The sequence below is a fragment of the Zingiber officinale genome, chromosome 11A, assembly GCF_018446385.1.
Source record: "Zingiber officinale cultivar Zhangliang chromosome 11A, Zo_v1.1, whole genome shotgun sequence".
Taxonomy (NCBI): domain Eukaryota; kingdom Viridiplantae; phylum Streptophyta; class Magnoliopsida; order Zingiberales; family Zingiberaceae; genus Zingiber; species Zingiber officinale.
The window spans coordinates 86,744,692-86,759,135 of record NC_056006.1 but is presented as its reverse complement, the minus strand read 5'-3'; the positions used below and the strand labels follow the sequence as shown (position 1 = coordinate 86,759,135).

At 44.0% G+C, this 14,444-nt stretch overlaps 2 protein-coding genes across 3 annotated transcripts; one reads left to right on the top strand and one right to left on the bottom strand.

The window, feature by feature from the left end:
- Positions 1 to 4,290: 4,290 nt before the first annotated feature.
- On the bottom strand, positions 4,291 to 5,273 carry LOC122031839 (PRA1 family protein F2-like). The gene has a single exon (XM_042591017.1). It carries the CDS (start codon positions 5,151 to 5,153, stop codon positions 4,515 to 4,517), a length of 639 nt encoding a protein of 212 aa, XP_042446951.1. The 5' UTR covers positions 5,154 to 5,273; the 3' UTR covers positions 4,291 to 4,514.
- Positions 5,274 to 5,363: 90 nt separating this feature from the next.
- Positions 5,364 to 14,425, top strand: LOC122031837 (CRM-domain containing factor CFM3, chloroplastic/mitochondrial-like). 2 transcript variants are annotated; one of them, XR_006125875.1, is made up of 11 exons: positions 5,364 to 6,386; positions 7,515 to 8,001; positions 8,089 to 8,219; positions 9,415 to 9,765; positions 12,403 to 12,559; positions 12,860 to 13,152; positions 13,277 to 13,336; positions 13,421 to 13,513; positions 13,654 to 13,752; positions 13,825 to 14,164; positions 14,298 to 14,425. XR_006125875.1 is itself a non-coding variant. In XM_042591014.1 (10 exons), exons 1-10 carry the CDS (start codon positions 5,610 to 5,612, stop codon positions 13,900 to 13,902), a joined length of 2,526 nt encoding a protein of 841 aa, XP_042446948.1. In that variant the 5' UTR covers positions 5,364 to 5,609; the 3' UTR covers positions 13,903 to 14,272. The 2 variants fall into 2 exon arrangements, 1 of the variants encoding a protein (XP_042446948.1); XM_042591014.1 differs by lacking the exon at positions 14,298 to 14,425 and having other exon boundaries at positions 13,825 to 14,272.
- The last annotated feature ends 19 nt before the right edge of the window (positions 14,426 to 14,444 follow it).

The window sequence follows — 14,444 nt, the reverse complement described above, 5'->3', positions numbered from 1 at the left end:
ATCCGCGCCGACGAGCACCGTCGTTAAAGATCGAGAGCCGCGCCGACCGGTTATAAATATCCGCGCCGACGAGCACCGTCGTTAAAAATCGAGAACCGCGCCGATCGGCTATAAACATCCCGAGCGGAATAACGAATGCCAGAGTAAGAAATCGTGGAAACTACAAATATTAAAACGTTCAGGCCCGATTCGGAGTTAGTCCTTCGATACTCGGCGTTTGTGGACTTCACAAAGGCAGGATACATGCAAAGAGAGTAGGCCACCTCGCTCGGGCTCTATGCAATATGCCAAGCCGATCGGACGCGTGAAAGAGAACTCTTACGAGCAGGACTGACTCTAAGTATCAACGATAAGTAAACCAAAGAACATCAGGGACGATTAGTAGGAAAACAAGCAAAGGAACAGTTTCATTAGGAGAATTATGCCGAACGGCAGGTACAAAAATTTTTACATCCGCCGAGCGGATGAAATACAGAAAGTACTTGAAATAACCCGCCTCATTCAGGGTCTTCAAAGTTGAAGAAGGCGTCCGGAATATCATCAATCATGGCCGCCAGGTCGGAGGCGGGAATATGCATTTCCTCGGGAAGGTGGCCCCCTTTCTTCAAGTATGTCATCGTGACTTTGACCGCTTCGGCGAAGGTGGAAGAGACGTTGTCACCGAATTTTACGCCGAACCTCTCCGAGTGGAGGTATTCTTGGCGCGCTGCAGCTAGACGACTCGGCTCTCCCTCTTTATATTTTCTGAGGGCCGCTCGGGAAGCGGTTAAGGTGTCTTGTACAGCCTTCAAGTCCACCTGGGCCTTGGTGCGCTCTGCCGAACGGATCTCCCGCTCGGCATTCAGCTCGGCCTCTAGTTTCTTAGATTGCTGATCTAGGGCCCGGACTTCGACTTTCATTTTATCTAGATCAGCAATCGCTCGCCTCTTCCGGCCACTGGCGCGCTTCACGTCCCCGTCCCGTTTCTTCACCAAGTCTTCGAGTCGGGCCACCTCCGCAGCCAGATCGGCAGCCTTCTGCTGTTCGGCCTCGAGGGTTTGTTTCCCCCGCTCGGCCGACGGACCCCCCGACAATTGTAGTTTTTCCAAAAGACCCTCCAGCTCGGCTAGCCGACGGCTAGTGGCGATTTGCTCAGCCCAGCGCTGTAAAGGAAATAACGAAATCAGGAATCAAATAGTGGCATGGAACAGGAAGAAAAATGAATACCTGAGTGGCCTGTTGCATGTTGTTGTCGCCGAGCTGCTTGGGCGTCATGAGGGCCGCTTGAATCTGCGCGTCCTCAAAAAGCTTGGCAAGCGGACCCGTCAAGGTTATTTCGTGAACGGGACTCGAGGGCCGATCGGCGGACAGTAAATATTCCTCCGATGGGAATCGGAGGGTGGTCTTGATGGTTGGGTGGTCGGTCGGCGCTTCTTCAGTTGCAGTCGCCTGGCCAGAGGACTCCCCTATGGTGGAAGTTTCGCCCAACCGATGTAAGCGGCGACGAGTCCGGGGAGGAGAGTCGGTGGGCTGCGCAGGAGGCGATGTCACGGGAGTCCCGATCTGCGACGGCGTGCGATCGGACGAAGTAACGCCGATCGGCTCATGTGGTTCCCCCTCTAGGGGTGGCGGAGGACCGGAGTCTCTTCGACGTTTTCGCCGAAGTTCTAGTGGTGGATCCCCGGACGGGGGAATTCCCAGCTCGGCGGGAGCCGAGGAAACAGGATCCGCCTCAACCTCCGTTGAAGCGGATGGGGCAGCATCTGTTTCAGCTCTCCCGCATCTGCCGGGCGGCGGGGGATGAGACCCCGCTCGGCAAGCTCCTTTTTGGTGGCCGCCTCGATCTCCACGGCCTTCAGTTTCAGATGAGCGGTAGCTTTGGAGCGCCACATGACTTCAACTGCAATAGGAGAAATTAAGATCAATTAGATAAAAAAGGTAAAGGGAGTAAAGAGTCTCTTACCCATACGGTAGGGAAGATTGGCCCGAACGGGAGATAACCCAAAAATATATAACACCCCCTTGAGCAGCAACTGGTCGATCTTGTATCGCTGACCAGACAACCAATTCGCTGCATGAAGATAGGCTGGATTGCTTCTGAACTTGCCGAGCTCCGGCTGAGTCGGCACAGCGGTCTGCCATTTGGTTCGAAATGCCGGCCGCTCGGGAAGTCGTATGTAGAAGAAAAATTCCTTCCAGTGCTTGTTGGAGGTCGGCATATTATCAAAAAATTTAAAGCCTATTCTACTCTGGAAAATGAAAGTGCCCAACTCGGATTGTTTGGGGTAGAAGAAGAAGTGGAATATTTTGGGGTCAAGTGGGATACTATGCAGCTTAAAAAGGACAACCACCCCGCTCAGCAACCTAAAGGAATTCGGTACAAGCTGGCCGAGCGGGATGCGGAAATAATTACAAACCTCCAAAATGAATGGATGGGTAGGAAATCTAAGGCCGTCCTGGAATTGGTCTAGAAAAAAGCAAATGGTGCCGATCGGCGGGTTATGGGGCCGATCGGACGGGCTGGCTATAATTATTTCGTGGTCATCAGGGATCCCATACGTCCGAACGAGGCGCCGGGCACCCTCCTCATCAAACCGACTCTCCATGGTCATATACCAGGGACCGTGAACGTGAGTGACGGGTTCAGAGGAACTTGCCATCTCGGAGAGGCAAGAGAATAGCAAGAAATCAAAGGCAGGGAAACGAAAGGGGCGAAATGAGCAGAGAAGACCTAGTAAGTGAAGGAAGAAGACTCACTGGGAAGGAAACGGGTGAAAAGAATCACCGATGAGGTGATCGCCGCCTAAAAACAGACGCTAGATCGCCGGAGGCCGCAGCAACAGAACGAAACAGAAGGCAACGCGCAAGCAAGCATGCGGCGAAGGGAGGAGAAGAAGATTTTATACTGCCGAGGCTGGTCGGCCTCCGCCGTTGGATGCAGGTCACGAAAGGCGAGGCCAACATCCGCCCGTCCATTTCAAAGCAATCGCGTCCCATCGTACTAAGCATCGCCGCCACGTGGGAAGAGCCACGTGGCGCCTTGCCACTAGGCGCAATTAATGCGCGTCATACCGCGCGTGTTGCCACTTAATGGGAAGGATTTGCGTAATTTTCGAGAAGATTTAGACAAGCAAGCATCCACATTGACCGACGAGGCATTCAAAACGAAGAGCCGAGCGGCTGAATCCGCCATGAGGGCCGAACGGCTCAAAGAATATTATAGGCGACGGTAAGGCGATGACCGCCCGCTCGGACACATATAGTCCAGTCAGTCTAACTCACGGCCTCCTTCGACTAGACTTGAAGGAAAGGCAAGTGATCCGGCAGTAAGAATGGGGAACCCACTTCCTGAAGGGTCTCAGCTTGAGAACCGATGAAGGGCTGGCTAAGCGGTTAATGGCCGAGCCGATCATCCGGGTGTGTCCGAGCGGAGTTAGATAACCCATCCATGGGTTTGGGTTTCCGACGCCAAGGCAGGAGGATCGAAGGGCCGACCGGGAGCCCGAACGTCAGGAGCCAAAGAGCCGAGCGGGCAACCCGCCCGGACAAAATAAGGGCGAGGGGAGAAGAAGGTGGCCGAGCGGCCTATGCGCTCGGCTCGGGATATGGAATATCGGCAGAAGCATGTCTGATGATTAGGCCGTACATAAGATCGCACGATGCGAGATCTTGCCGTCACATCATGGAAAGGTTGATACAGTAGCAGTATGACCTCATGGACGCCTTTTCTGACGGGTCCATATCTGGGCATGGCCCTTCTGACAGACCCATGCCTGGACATGGTCAAATGCAGGTGGCTGCTTTGATTGGCGCGCCCAGGCTTCTTCGAGGGGTCTATATAAGGCCTCCATTTCTTCACCGGAGGTAGGCACGTCTTCATCTTGAGGCTATCTTCTTGTCATTCCTCGCCTGACTTGAGCGTCGGAGGACCGTCGCCGGGACACCCCTCCCGGCTCGGTTTTGTTGCAGGTTCGCCGGAGTACTCGAGGATCCAGCAGAAAGCGCCACGTGCCCAGCGTCCGCTGACTCTTGGTTCGGACATGATCATATTTGATGAGTATTTTTAGTTACTCTATTTAAAATTTAAAGTAATTTTTTTAAAATAAGATAATTGATACTCTTTTGATGAGTTTTGTATCATAATTATCATAAAATTAATAATAAAAAAATCACTGAGATTTTTTAGCGTGGCCAAATGGTTTTTTCCTTAAAAAAAACATAAAAATTAAAAAAAAAAAAAAAGACTAAATACTTCGTAATATTTAAAGAAGATACTATTTTGATGATATTTATACAATATTTTAAAAATTATAATAACAAATCTTGATTTTCTTGCACCATTAAGTAACAATCGGTGGATTGCATAAAACAAACTGCAAAAATTGAAAAGACAAAAATTAAAAAAAAAAAATTGATAAGCAAAATGACCGCAAACCAACTCGAGCCTCCCCCTACAAGATCCACAAAAGCAACGCCGGCGTACCTTCAACCATCACATCGAAGTCCTTTTTTCGTTAACGGCGGCGGCGAAGAGCTCACACCATTCGGACCACATAGGTCGGCCCCATCGGCGCACCCATTCCGGCGACCATTCCCCCGCTCGCGGCCTGCCTCTCGTCGAGGAACAAATCGTCGGTTACCCTGAAGACCGCGTGGATGGCAACGAGCACCGTCCCCGCGGCGATCGACCTGAACACGCTCGATCCCAGATCTGTGGAGACGAGCGCGAAGAAGGTGGCCAGCGAGAGCAGGCCGAGGACGGTCCTGTCCTCGAATCGACGGCCGAAGAGGACGAGCGGTTCGTCGCGGCCGAGGTAGAGGTAGATCCAGGCGGCGGCGAGGGCGATGGAGGCGGCCAGGGAGGAAGGCTGCCAGATGATGCCGAGGGCGAGGGCGACGAGGAGGGAGATGGCGTAGTTGGAGCGGAAGTATCCGATGTTTCGGCGGATGCGGTAGAACGTCTCGCCGGAGGAGCCGGGGCGGACGAGGGCGGAGGGGTCGAGGAACTGCCCCCAGGGGCGCTGGGAGGCGACCAGGCTGCCGCCTTGCTCGCGAAGGCGGGAGAAGAGCGCGGCGGTGCGAGCGGCGGAGAGAATCCCCGGCGATGACTGAGGCGAAGGGGGAGGGGCGGAGGCGGGGATGGTGCCGTAGCCGGCGGCCGAGGCGGAGCGCATGGCGAAACGGGGAGATGGACGAGGGGAAACGCAAATGCGGAGGAGCGTAAGCGGTAAGCGGTAAGCGGATCGCCGCTCCGTTTCACGACTCCGCTCCGGTAGGCAAATGGTGGGGTAGAGGAGCTTTTATAACTAAAAGCGTCCTTAATAAGGGGCCCCGAGAAGAGACGGGTGATCGTCCTGAAAGCGAGATCGTCGGGTTAGTCGACGGTGATAGGTGGGTATGAATTTAGGTGCGTTTAAAATGAAGGGGGCAAACGCAGTTCGACGGCGAGAAAAAAGGTGGACCTTTGTTGGGTTAATTGCTAAAAATGCCACAGCCCGAATATCAAAATTACACAATTAAAAATCAACAAAAATATTAAATAATTTGTTTACAAACCCCAAATTGAAACCCCTCGCAATCCGAATCCAAACCCCAAATCGAAGAAGGATTCTCCTCCTCAATCCTTCTCTATGGCCACTCTTCAGCTGCACCCCTGCGCCCTCCTCGACTCGCTCCACGCCTCCTTCTCCCGCCTTCGATCTCCCCGCTTCCTCGTCGTCCGCCGCTTCTCTGCCGTCTCCCCTTCACTGCGCTCCCTTCGCGAGCGAAGCGATCGACCTAAGGCTCATCGTTTCCCCGAAAACGACCTCCAAAGGCCTCCCTGGATCAACGGATGGAGAGGACCCTCCTTCCGACCGTTCCCGAAGTGGCCTCCATCCGCTGTCGACTATCGGCATGGTCTTTCCAGCGACGACGAAGAGTTCGGCACTAGTAGGAGCACCGGAAGCAGCACCATGTCTAGGATTGTGGAGAAATTGAAGAAATTCGGGTATATTGATGATTCCGAGGAGGTAAAGGAGAGTCCTTTACCGGAGAAAGGATCGGTGGAGGACATTTTTTACGCTGAAGACGGGATTTTGCCTGATTCGAGGGGTGGGTTATCATTTGATTTGAATGAGGAAATAAGGTTTCCGTGGGAGAAGCCATCTGAAGCGGACAATGTGGCTCCAGCGAGGAAGAAGAGGACCAAAACTTCGTTGGCTGAACTGACTCTACCAGAAGGAGAGCTGCGGAGGTTACGGCACATGGCGATTAGGACAAAATCAAGAACGAAGATTAAAGGGGCTGGGGTCACGAAGGAGATTGTGGATTTGATTCATGAGAAGTGGAAGACGGAGGAGGTAGTGAGGCTTAAGTGCGAGGGTCCTCCCGCACTTAATATGAAGCGAATGCATGAGATCTTGGAGGTAAGTCAACTTCTGATTTTTTTTCTTTGTTTCCCCTCTTCGAAATACTGATTTTTCATACTTGTTGATCGAAACATTGTTTAGTCTTCTTTTTCTCTCCCAGACATATCATATGACAACAGTTTTCATTTGATTAGTTGTTTGAGTTTCTATAATAAACCTGAAACCTTTCTTCCCTGTTATCCTGGGACCGAAACCCTGGACTCGTAATTGAATGATCCTGGGTATACTTTGGCATCCTACTCATTTGGCCGTGTTCCAGTTAATTTAGATGTACTTAGGACCACTGCCCTAGTGATGTTACAGTTAACAAGAGCATGATAAAAATGTTCTCAATGTGTTCATTAACACACAGTAGTGCAGAATTCTCCAGTATGAGTGGTCAAAACAAGTTCTCAAATAACTGACCTACTGTTCAACCTGTAATAAAATTTGGGGCAACTGTGCCTGTTTCTTCCCATGATCTAGGAACTTGTTTTCACTAAGCATAAGTATTAAAGTCATGTTACACTTGAGCATGCTCAGCACTGAGATTATTGATAGATCTGTAGGTGTTTGATCAAACAATCCCTTTTAATCATGAACTTAATCTAGTTGCTTATGCGTGTTTGTGTGCTATTGCCTATTGTCTAATCATTTTTTATTTTTGCTGTTTCTGACATCTGCAATATCAATGCAGTCAATGCGTGCAATATTCAATTAGTGGCTTGTCACATGAATGTTTCAATATTTTAGTTGCATTTTTAAACTATGTTTTTGTAATTAATATTAGTGCATGTGGATTGTTCTTTCAAAAGGAATCAAATTGAAGGGATGCTCAATTTTCTTGCATTCACGAGCTGATTGTGGGTTCCATTAAAATTCTTGAAACCAACATAACTGTACCCCCTTGAATTTCCTAAATTCATATTTTCAGCATATAAAAGTAATCTTCCTAACTTTTTTTCTCCTTGCTTATTGCTCTGGTTTATGCGTGCTCGTACTACTATTTATATGAACCAACAGTTATAATTTTGACATGCCACCTTATCTTGCTTTTATTTTTAAATTCATTTTCCATTTACTCCAACTTTTGTGGATGGTTATGAAGCTATATGCTGATGATAACAATTGATTTATAAAAAATAGAGGAAAACAGGAGGGTTGGTGATATGGAGGTCAGGAACCTCTATTTCTTTATATAGGGGTGTGACCTATGAGATCCCTCAACCTGTGAAGATACGGTATCAAAGTCCTGAAAGAGCTGGTTTAAATTCCTTCAAACGAGATACATATAGTCTTGCTCAGGCATCTGAGTTTAGTAGAGGCAATCATATGGAAGATTTTCATGAATGTGTATCGGCTGAAGTGGATAAGAGAAAAGATCTTCAACTTCCTCCAGAATCTCACTATGACAAAGAGATTGACAAACTATTGGATGATCTAGGTCCTCGTTACACAGATTGGCCTGGAAATGGACCACCCCCTGTAGATGCTGATTTGCTTCCAGGTGTAGTTCCTGGCTACGAACCTCCTTTCAGGATTCTCCCTTATGGAGTGAAACGTACTCTTGGACTAAAGGAAGGTACAGCATTACGCAGACTTTCAAGGGTATTGCCTCCTCATTTTGCTCTTGGTAAGCATGACTTTGTTTCTATGTCTTGAATAAATAAGTCTGGAAGTCATTGCCTTTGCGTAAAATTTTTGTTTCAAAACGTCTCAGGGAGAAGCAGGCGACATCAGGGGTTAGCATTAGCCATAGTGAAGCTTTGGGAGAAAAGTTCCATAGCAAAGATTTCTTTGAAGCGTGGAGTGCAGCTCACCAGCAGTGAAAGGATGGCGGAAGAGATCAAGGTTATTTGAGTCTCCTCATCAACAATTAGCATGCAAAATTGTTTATAGATTAATTACTTTTTAGATGGAGGTTCTCATAATGAATTACCAGGCTAACCATTTATAAAATCTAAATTGCATAATCTTCATTTTGTTGACTGTATATGAACCATGACCTGTAAAAGCTGTGAACAATGTAAATTTGGGATAACAGAAGAGTATGCACCTTCCCACCTGAGTTTAATCACATGAAACTAGGGAATCATATTAGATGACTAAACCAGCTAATCTGGCTCATCAAGTAAACTATGATATTTGCTGATTTAAGATCCACAGCCATAGTCAATTGATCTATTTTCTCAAATCCTAACTATTACTCCTTGTTAATTGCAAAAGAGTCCTTTTAGATTTTTTCACACTTCTTCAGAAAAACAATTAATATGCTTACATTTGGGGGAAAAAAAAATAAAACTAATATCTAAATTGCCCTCATCCAAACCCAATTATTGTGTACTGGGAATAAGAAAGAATTTAAAAGTGACAGAGAAACAAAGAAGAATGCATTAGAAACAGAGTATGTAGTGAAGGTAGAATTGAAAGATAAAAGTTTCATTGTCTTGGTATATGAGAATGACAAATAATATGAAACAAATTTTCCTCTCTAAGAGGATTCTCTGTGGGAAACATAGGGAGCAATTGTGTAGAAATTTAACAAACAAAATATTTTCTAAAGATAGAAGCTTCCAAGATAATTCTTTTCTTTCTTGGCAAAACGTTATGCTTGGTATAAACAACTTAACATTGTCTGGTGAAAGCATCATGCTGTTCCACTTACAATTGGATATAGAAGCTATGTTGAGGATATTTTGTTTGCAATATCACTTGCAACTAACAGATGCTGGAGAAAAAATCTCAGTGATGTGTTTAAGTTTCTGTACGCTTAAAAGCAATTATTTTTGCTTTTGTGTGGTGGATTTATGAAAAGATACTAATGTTTGATTCTCACTGTGAATGTCATAGGTTGGTTGATAGGTATATTTTTATGTTACCTGAGGGATTAAAATCAAGTTGTTTGAATCATACTAAATGGACCTCTAAAGTGTCAAGTTTTTGTGAATTATCTGTTTTCTGTTTTCTTTTTCTTCTGCCAATAGTCTGAAATGTGATTCATCCAAAAACCTTAGTATTTGCTAATGCTTCCTGTGCTTGGTTTCAGAAGCTAACTGGGGGTGCAATCCTTTCTAGAAACAAGGATTACATTGTCATTTATAGAGGAAAGGATTTCTTGTCCCCAGAAATTACGGAGGCATTGCTTGAGCGAGAAAGATTAGCCAAGACCCTACAAGATGAAGAAGAACAAGCACGACTAAGAGCATCATCCTCGGTTGCGTTAAATGACATGTCAGTTATAGAACCTGGGATAGCTGGTACACTTGGTGAAACACTAGAAGCTCATGCTAGATGGGGAAATGATATTGATGATGATCATGCGAACAAAATGGTGAGAGCTGCAGAGATGACTAGACATGCCAACATTGTGAGGAAGCTAGAGAGGAATCTTCTCATTGTAAGTATCCTGACATAGGAAACCATCCTAACAATCAAAAGTATCCATTGAATAATTATCACATGTCTTGGTTGACATTTTATCTTACTGATTTATGCATCATTTCAAGTCCAAACTACTTGGGCCGGCTTGCATTGTTATCTAAATTTGAAAATCCTTCTTTAAAATAAGCAAGCGTCCTTTTTAGTTATTAAATTCAAGGCCATCCTTCCTTGTTTCCCTCTGTTAATTAACTCAAATGTTGTGTGCAGAATTTGTATGTTTTTCTGTTACTCTTCTTTTTCTTGGAGCCAAGTCTTAGGATTGCTAACAGGTAATAAAATTGTTAGGGTTATTGGTATGATGGGTTTAGTTCCACATTAGGAGTTTAATTTTAGGGTTCTGTTGTCTTATATTTGTTCATCTGATTAGTTTCTTTGAAAAACGGTCTATTTCCCTTTTCCCAAACTTGACATGATATTAAAGCACCAATTTTAAGGTTAGGGTGCCTTTCTACTGCAAACCCCCTTAGGAGGAGGCCATCACTAGAATTGGCATCCTCCCCTCATCATCTCTATGTTGTTTGATCTCTCCTTGCCCATAAGCCCTCATTACCATATCTCTATATTGTTGCTTCCATGATTAAATCAAAGGCCAACAAGCTAGTACTCAAATAGGCCAAATCCATCTCCAAGTTGGTAAAGTTGGTCTTTACCATGAATGTTTGTGATCGTACTCTTTTGCAGGAGGTAATACAGGCAGTGGAGAGAGCATGCTGCTTTAACGAGGTTGATGTCCAAATAGCTGTCTCCACCTTCAATTATTCATGTACTCATGCTACTTTTCCATTGTGAAACCTTTTAATTCTAGACTCCATCATCACCACAAACATCCACACATACTCAGTCTACAATTTCTTTGCTGCACTATTTGCTACTCCAGCAACCCTTTTGGGAATCTACCTTTGGTCGTTAGCAGCTTTCTCTAGTTCAAGCACTCATCTACTCTACCAGTGTAGCCTCTTCCACCTTGTGATAACTATGGCTTTGTCTTTAAACTGACATGACAAGAGGTAGAGGTGGAATTTGTTGCATGAGACTTCAAACATGGTTTGAAATTGTACTGTACCTTGTTGCATAGTCGAAATTACTCATTTTTTTAGTAAATTACCAAAACATGATAATAATAGACACGGGTAAGCTCTTTTGTGCCACCTGTGCCCATCTTGTTAATCTTCTAACATTTGAGATTTCCTAGACTAAGCTTCCTCTTTGCTGGATCAGATTTATTTTCCTTCATTCCCTGCTCCCTCATTTCGGCAAACTTGTTTCTTCAATTGAATTCTCTTCTCCCAGTACCTTCTCCTTTTCCATTTCGTGTGGTATGTTTCTCCTGTTATTCTTATTTCCTTTGGCATTTTCAAATCTTTTATTTCTTCCTCATAATGTTTCTTCTCCCTTGGTTTCTCACATCTACTCAACGACTCCTCGTCTTTCCCTTCTCAAGCTCCTTCATTTCAATCTTTCGATTATTCTCCAATCTAAATTCTTCGTTGAAGCAATCCTTGCTTCTTTTTCTTCTTTCCTCTCGTTCATTCTAAAAAAGAACTTTGTTCAATTTGCTTGCTGCATTTTAGGCACCTGAAGAACCAGGGAAGACATGAATTATATGTTTTCTTCTCTTCCGGGGAGAACATAGTTTCCTTAGTGTACTATGTCCAGCAGAAGATGGAGCTATGCAACTTATCCTTTCTCTAGCACCCTTGGTACTTTCCTTTTTCTTTTTTCTTCAATGTATTGCATGCTTCTGTATGCACCATTTCATGAAGAAGCTCACTTGAGAGCTTAGTTCTTGGAGGTCTTCTTCATGTTAATTGCACTTCATTCTTTCTCTCTTTATTGCATGTTCCATTGAATTTTTTTGGAGTTTGCTTAGTTGTGTTTTCATTTTCATGGTTATGATCTCAGTTGATTTCCTTTATATTTTCTAGTTTTAGTTTATATAACAAGTTGTCATAATAATTTCTATGCTTCAACTTGAGGTGGAGTGTTGAGTTATTGCTGTTGTGGGTTTGGTCTCTTATTAGGAGTTTTGGTTTACGGTTTTGCAATAAATCTTATATAACCATGGAATAGCTTTCTTTGAAAGACAATGTAATATTTCCCTTTTCCCCTAAGCATAACAAGAATTACTCAAATTTCTAGGTTCTATTTAATGGATTCACAGTCACTAAGCATTTATCAGAAGTTGCAAAATGTAATTCGCCATTCCCTGTTTAGTCCTTTTATGTTCCTAAACTTCTAAGCTCTCATTAATATTGAATAAGAAGGAAATTTTCTCTAGTATCACAAGGTTTTTCTTTTCCTTTTTATTTTGACGATGGAGTAACTGGTCTTAGTTTCTATGAGGCTGTGGGTATACAATTAATCTAGATTTGCCTTAGATTGATTCCTTCCATCCAACAGTGTGCCTTACCTGATTTATAATTACCAGGCAACCAGTAGCAATAAATTTACAGGAACTAATGCCATTGACCAATTTTTTTTTCCTGGCTGCAATTTTCTGTTGCTAAATTCAGTAGCATATTTCATGTCTGTCCTGCAAAATGAGCAATCATATTTTATATTTTTAGTACTCTAAACAATTTGTATGTCACAGGCTGAACAGAAGGTAGACAAGGCTGGTAGAGTTTTAGCAAAGGTGGAAGAATCATTGAAGCCGGCTGAACATGTTAAGGATCCTGAACCAATAACTGAGGAAGAAAGGTTCATGTTCCGGAAGCTAGGTTTGAGGATGAAGGCATTTTTGCTCCTTGGTAATTTTACATTGAATTCTCAATTTTATATTGGGCTCAATATTGTTTGAGCTGCATATTTCCTTGCAGTGCACTGGGATTTCACAGTTGGCCTTGACTTGTTTAAGGGCAATACTCATGAGTATTACATAACTGTTGTTTTTTGTGTATTGTTTGAGATGAATTCTTGCCGTTTTCATATCTTATGATTTAGACGTGCAGTTCCTTTCTCTCTTGCCCTTGAACAGTCCATTTTAATTATTTTTGCTTATTGTATGCATCTTCCTGAGTGTTAATGATGCTGGAAGTCCAAAACTGCAGGTAGGAGAGGAGTTTTTGATGGCACGATTGAGAACATGCACTTACACTGGAAGTATAGGGAATTGGTCAAGATTATTATCAAAGCAAAAACTTTTTCACAGGTTAAGAATGTTGCTTTGGCACTTGAAGCAGAAAGTGGGGGTGTCCTAGTGTGTGTGGACAAGGTCTCCAAGGGATTTGCCATTGTTGTGTATAGGGGGAGGGATTATCACCGGCCTCCTACATTGAGACCTAAGAACCTACTGACAAAAAGAAAGGCTTTAGCACGTTCCATAGAGCTCCAGAGGCGCGAGGTAATTAAAAAATTCTCATTGATGTAAATTTCTTCTTTGACTTTGGAACTCCTAAGCAAATAGTTTTTGTGTATTCTATTCTATTCTCTTTGGTCTTCTGATGGACACTGATCTTTGATTGTAGGCTCTAAACCGTCATATTTCGAATTTGCAAAAGAAAGTGGATCAACTTAGATCCGAACTGGTATCTTATTTCTGTTTCAAATAATTTAAGATCTCTTATTTTCTGGTTAAAAGCTGTGAGTCTCTTCAACTATATCTCTCTCAGGCACAAATGGACCTAGCTAAAGATCAAGGCGATGAGGAGTTGTATGCCAAGCTAGACTCTGCATATTGTTCTGAAGATGAAGAAGATACAGAGGTGAGTCTATTCTGAGAAAAACTCAAACTATTGCAATACTGCAACCTATGATTGTTTTTAATACAACTTGTATTTAGACATACTTTTGTTTTATCCATTGTTTGGGTGCCCGAAATTTGTCTTCCTTTTTGGCCTCGTAGGATGATGATGTTGAAGCCTATTTGAACACTTTAAATAGTGATGTTGCCGTCGATGAATCGATGCGCAATCACAATGTTCACGATGAAGAAGTGCATGAGGTTTGAGAAAATATGTTGCTGTCCCTTGATGTTACCTGGAGGTTACTAATAAATATCCTTTGTATTTTGCAGGATGATGAGGGTTATCCTGATACTTTTGCCCGTGCTGCTGAAATTTACAACGTTGATGAAGAAAATGGAGAAGATTGAAGTCGCGATTGCGACCTTGAGAAAGATAGTCAGGTCGATAACAGCGACAAGGATGATTCAGATGATTGTCTTGATCCCTCAGCTAGTCTGCTAACAGTTTGCAAAGGGGAAATACTTTGACGGCGACCATTTCTGTCATGGAATGAGGAAGGAATTTGTTGTTTTCAGCCTTGATAGCAAGTCAATGGACCCTCCAAGTGTTGAACAAAAGTTTCAAGATTCATGGAGCCTGTGTTAAAGAGGATTCTGAGCCTCAATAAACGTGTGTAAATTTCCAAAATTAGTACATGTTTCCCTCCTCCCCAATAAATTATTGCCAATGGATTCCTTCGTTTACTTAATCAAACGATCAGAATGTTCTAATATCTTAGTTTTTTGTCTTTTTTTTTTTCCAGTCTTCAGTCTCGCAAGTCCTTAGCCTGGAATAAACAATATTAACGGCAACGACAGGGAAGCTACTAGAATACACCACGTGCGATTTGTTCTCCAATCGCCCACGCGGTTATTTGGACGGCTACGATCTGTTGACCGGTAAGATCTGA

Bases quoted from the DNA above. Each gene is read 5' to 3' on its own strand.
- LOC122031837 (XM_042591014.1), top strand. From the start codon at position 5,610: ATGGCCACTCTTCAGCTGCACCCCTGCGCCCTCCTCGACTCGCTCCAC. The intron at 8,220-9,414 runs GTTATTTGAGTC...GCTTGGTTTCAG, and splicing joins GGATGGCGGAAGAGATCAAG to AAGCTAACTGGGGGTGCAAT. The intron at 13,753-13,824 runs GTTTGAGAAAAT...TGTATTTTGCAG, and splicing joins ACGATGAAGAAGTGCATGAG to GATGATGAGGGTTATCCTGA.
- LOC122031839 (XM_042591017.1), bottom strand. From the start codon at position 5,153: ATGCGCTCCGCCTCGGCCGCCGGCTACGGCACCATCCCCGCCTCCGCC.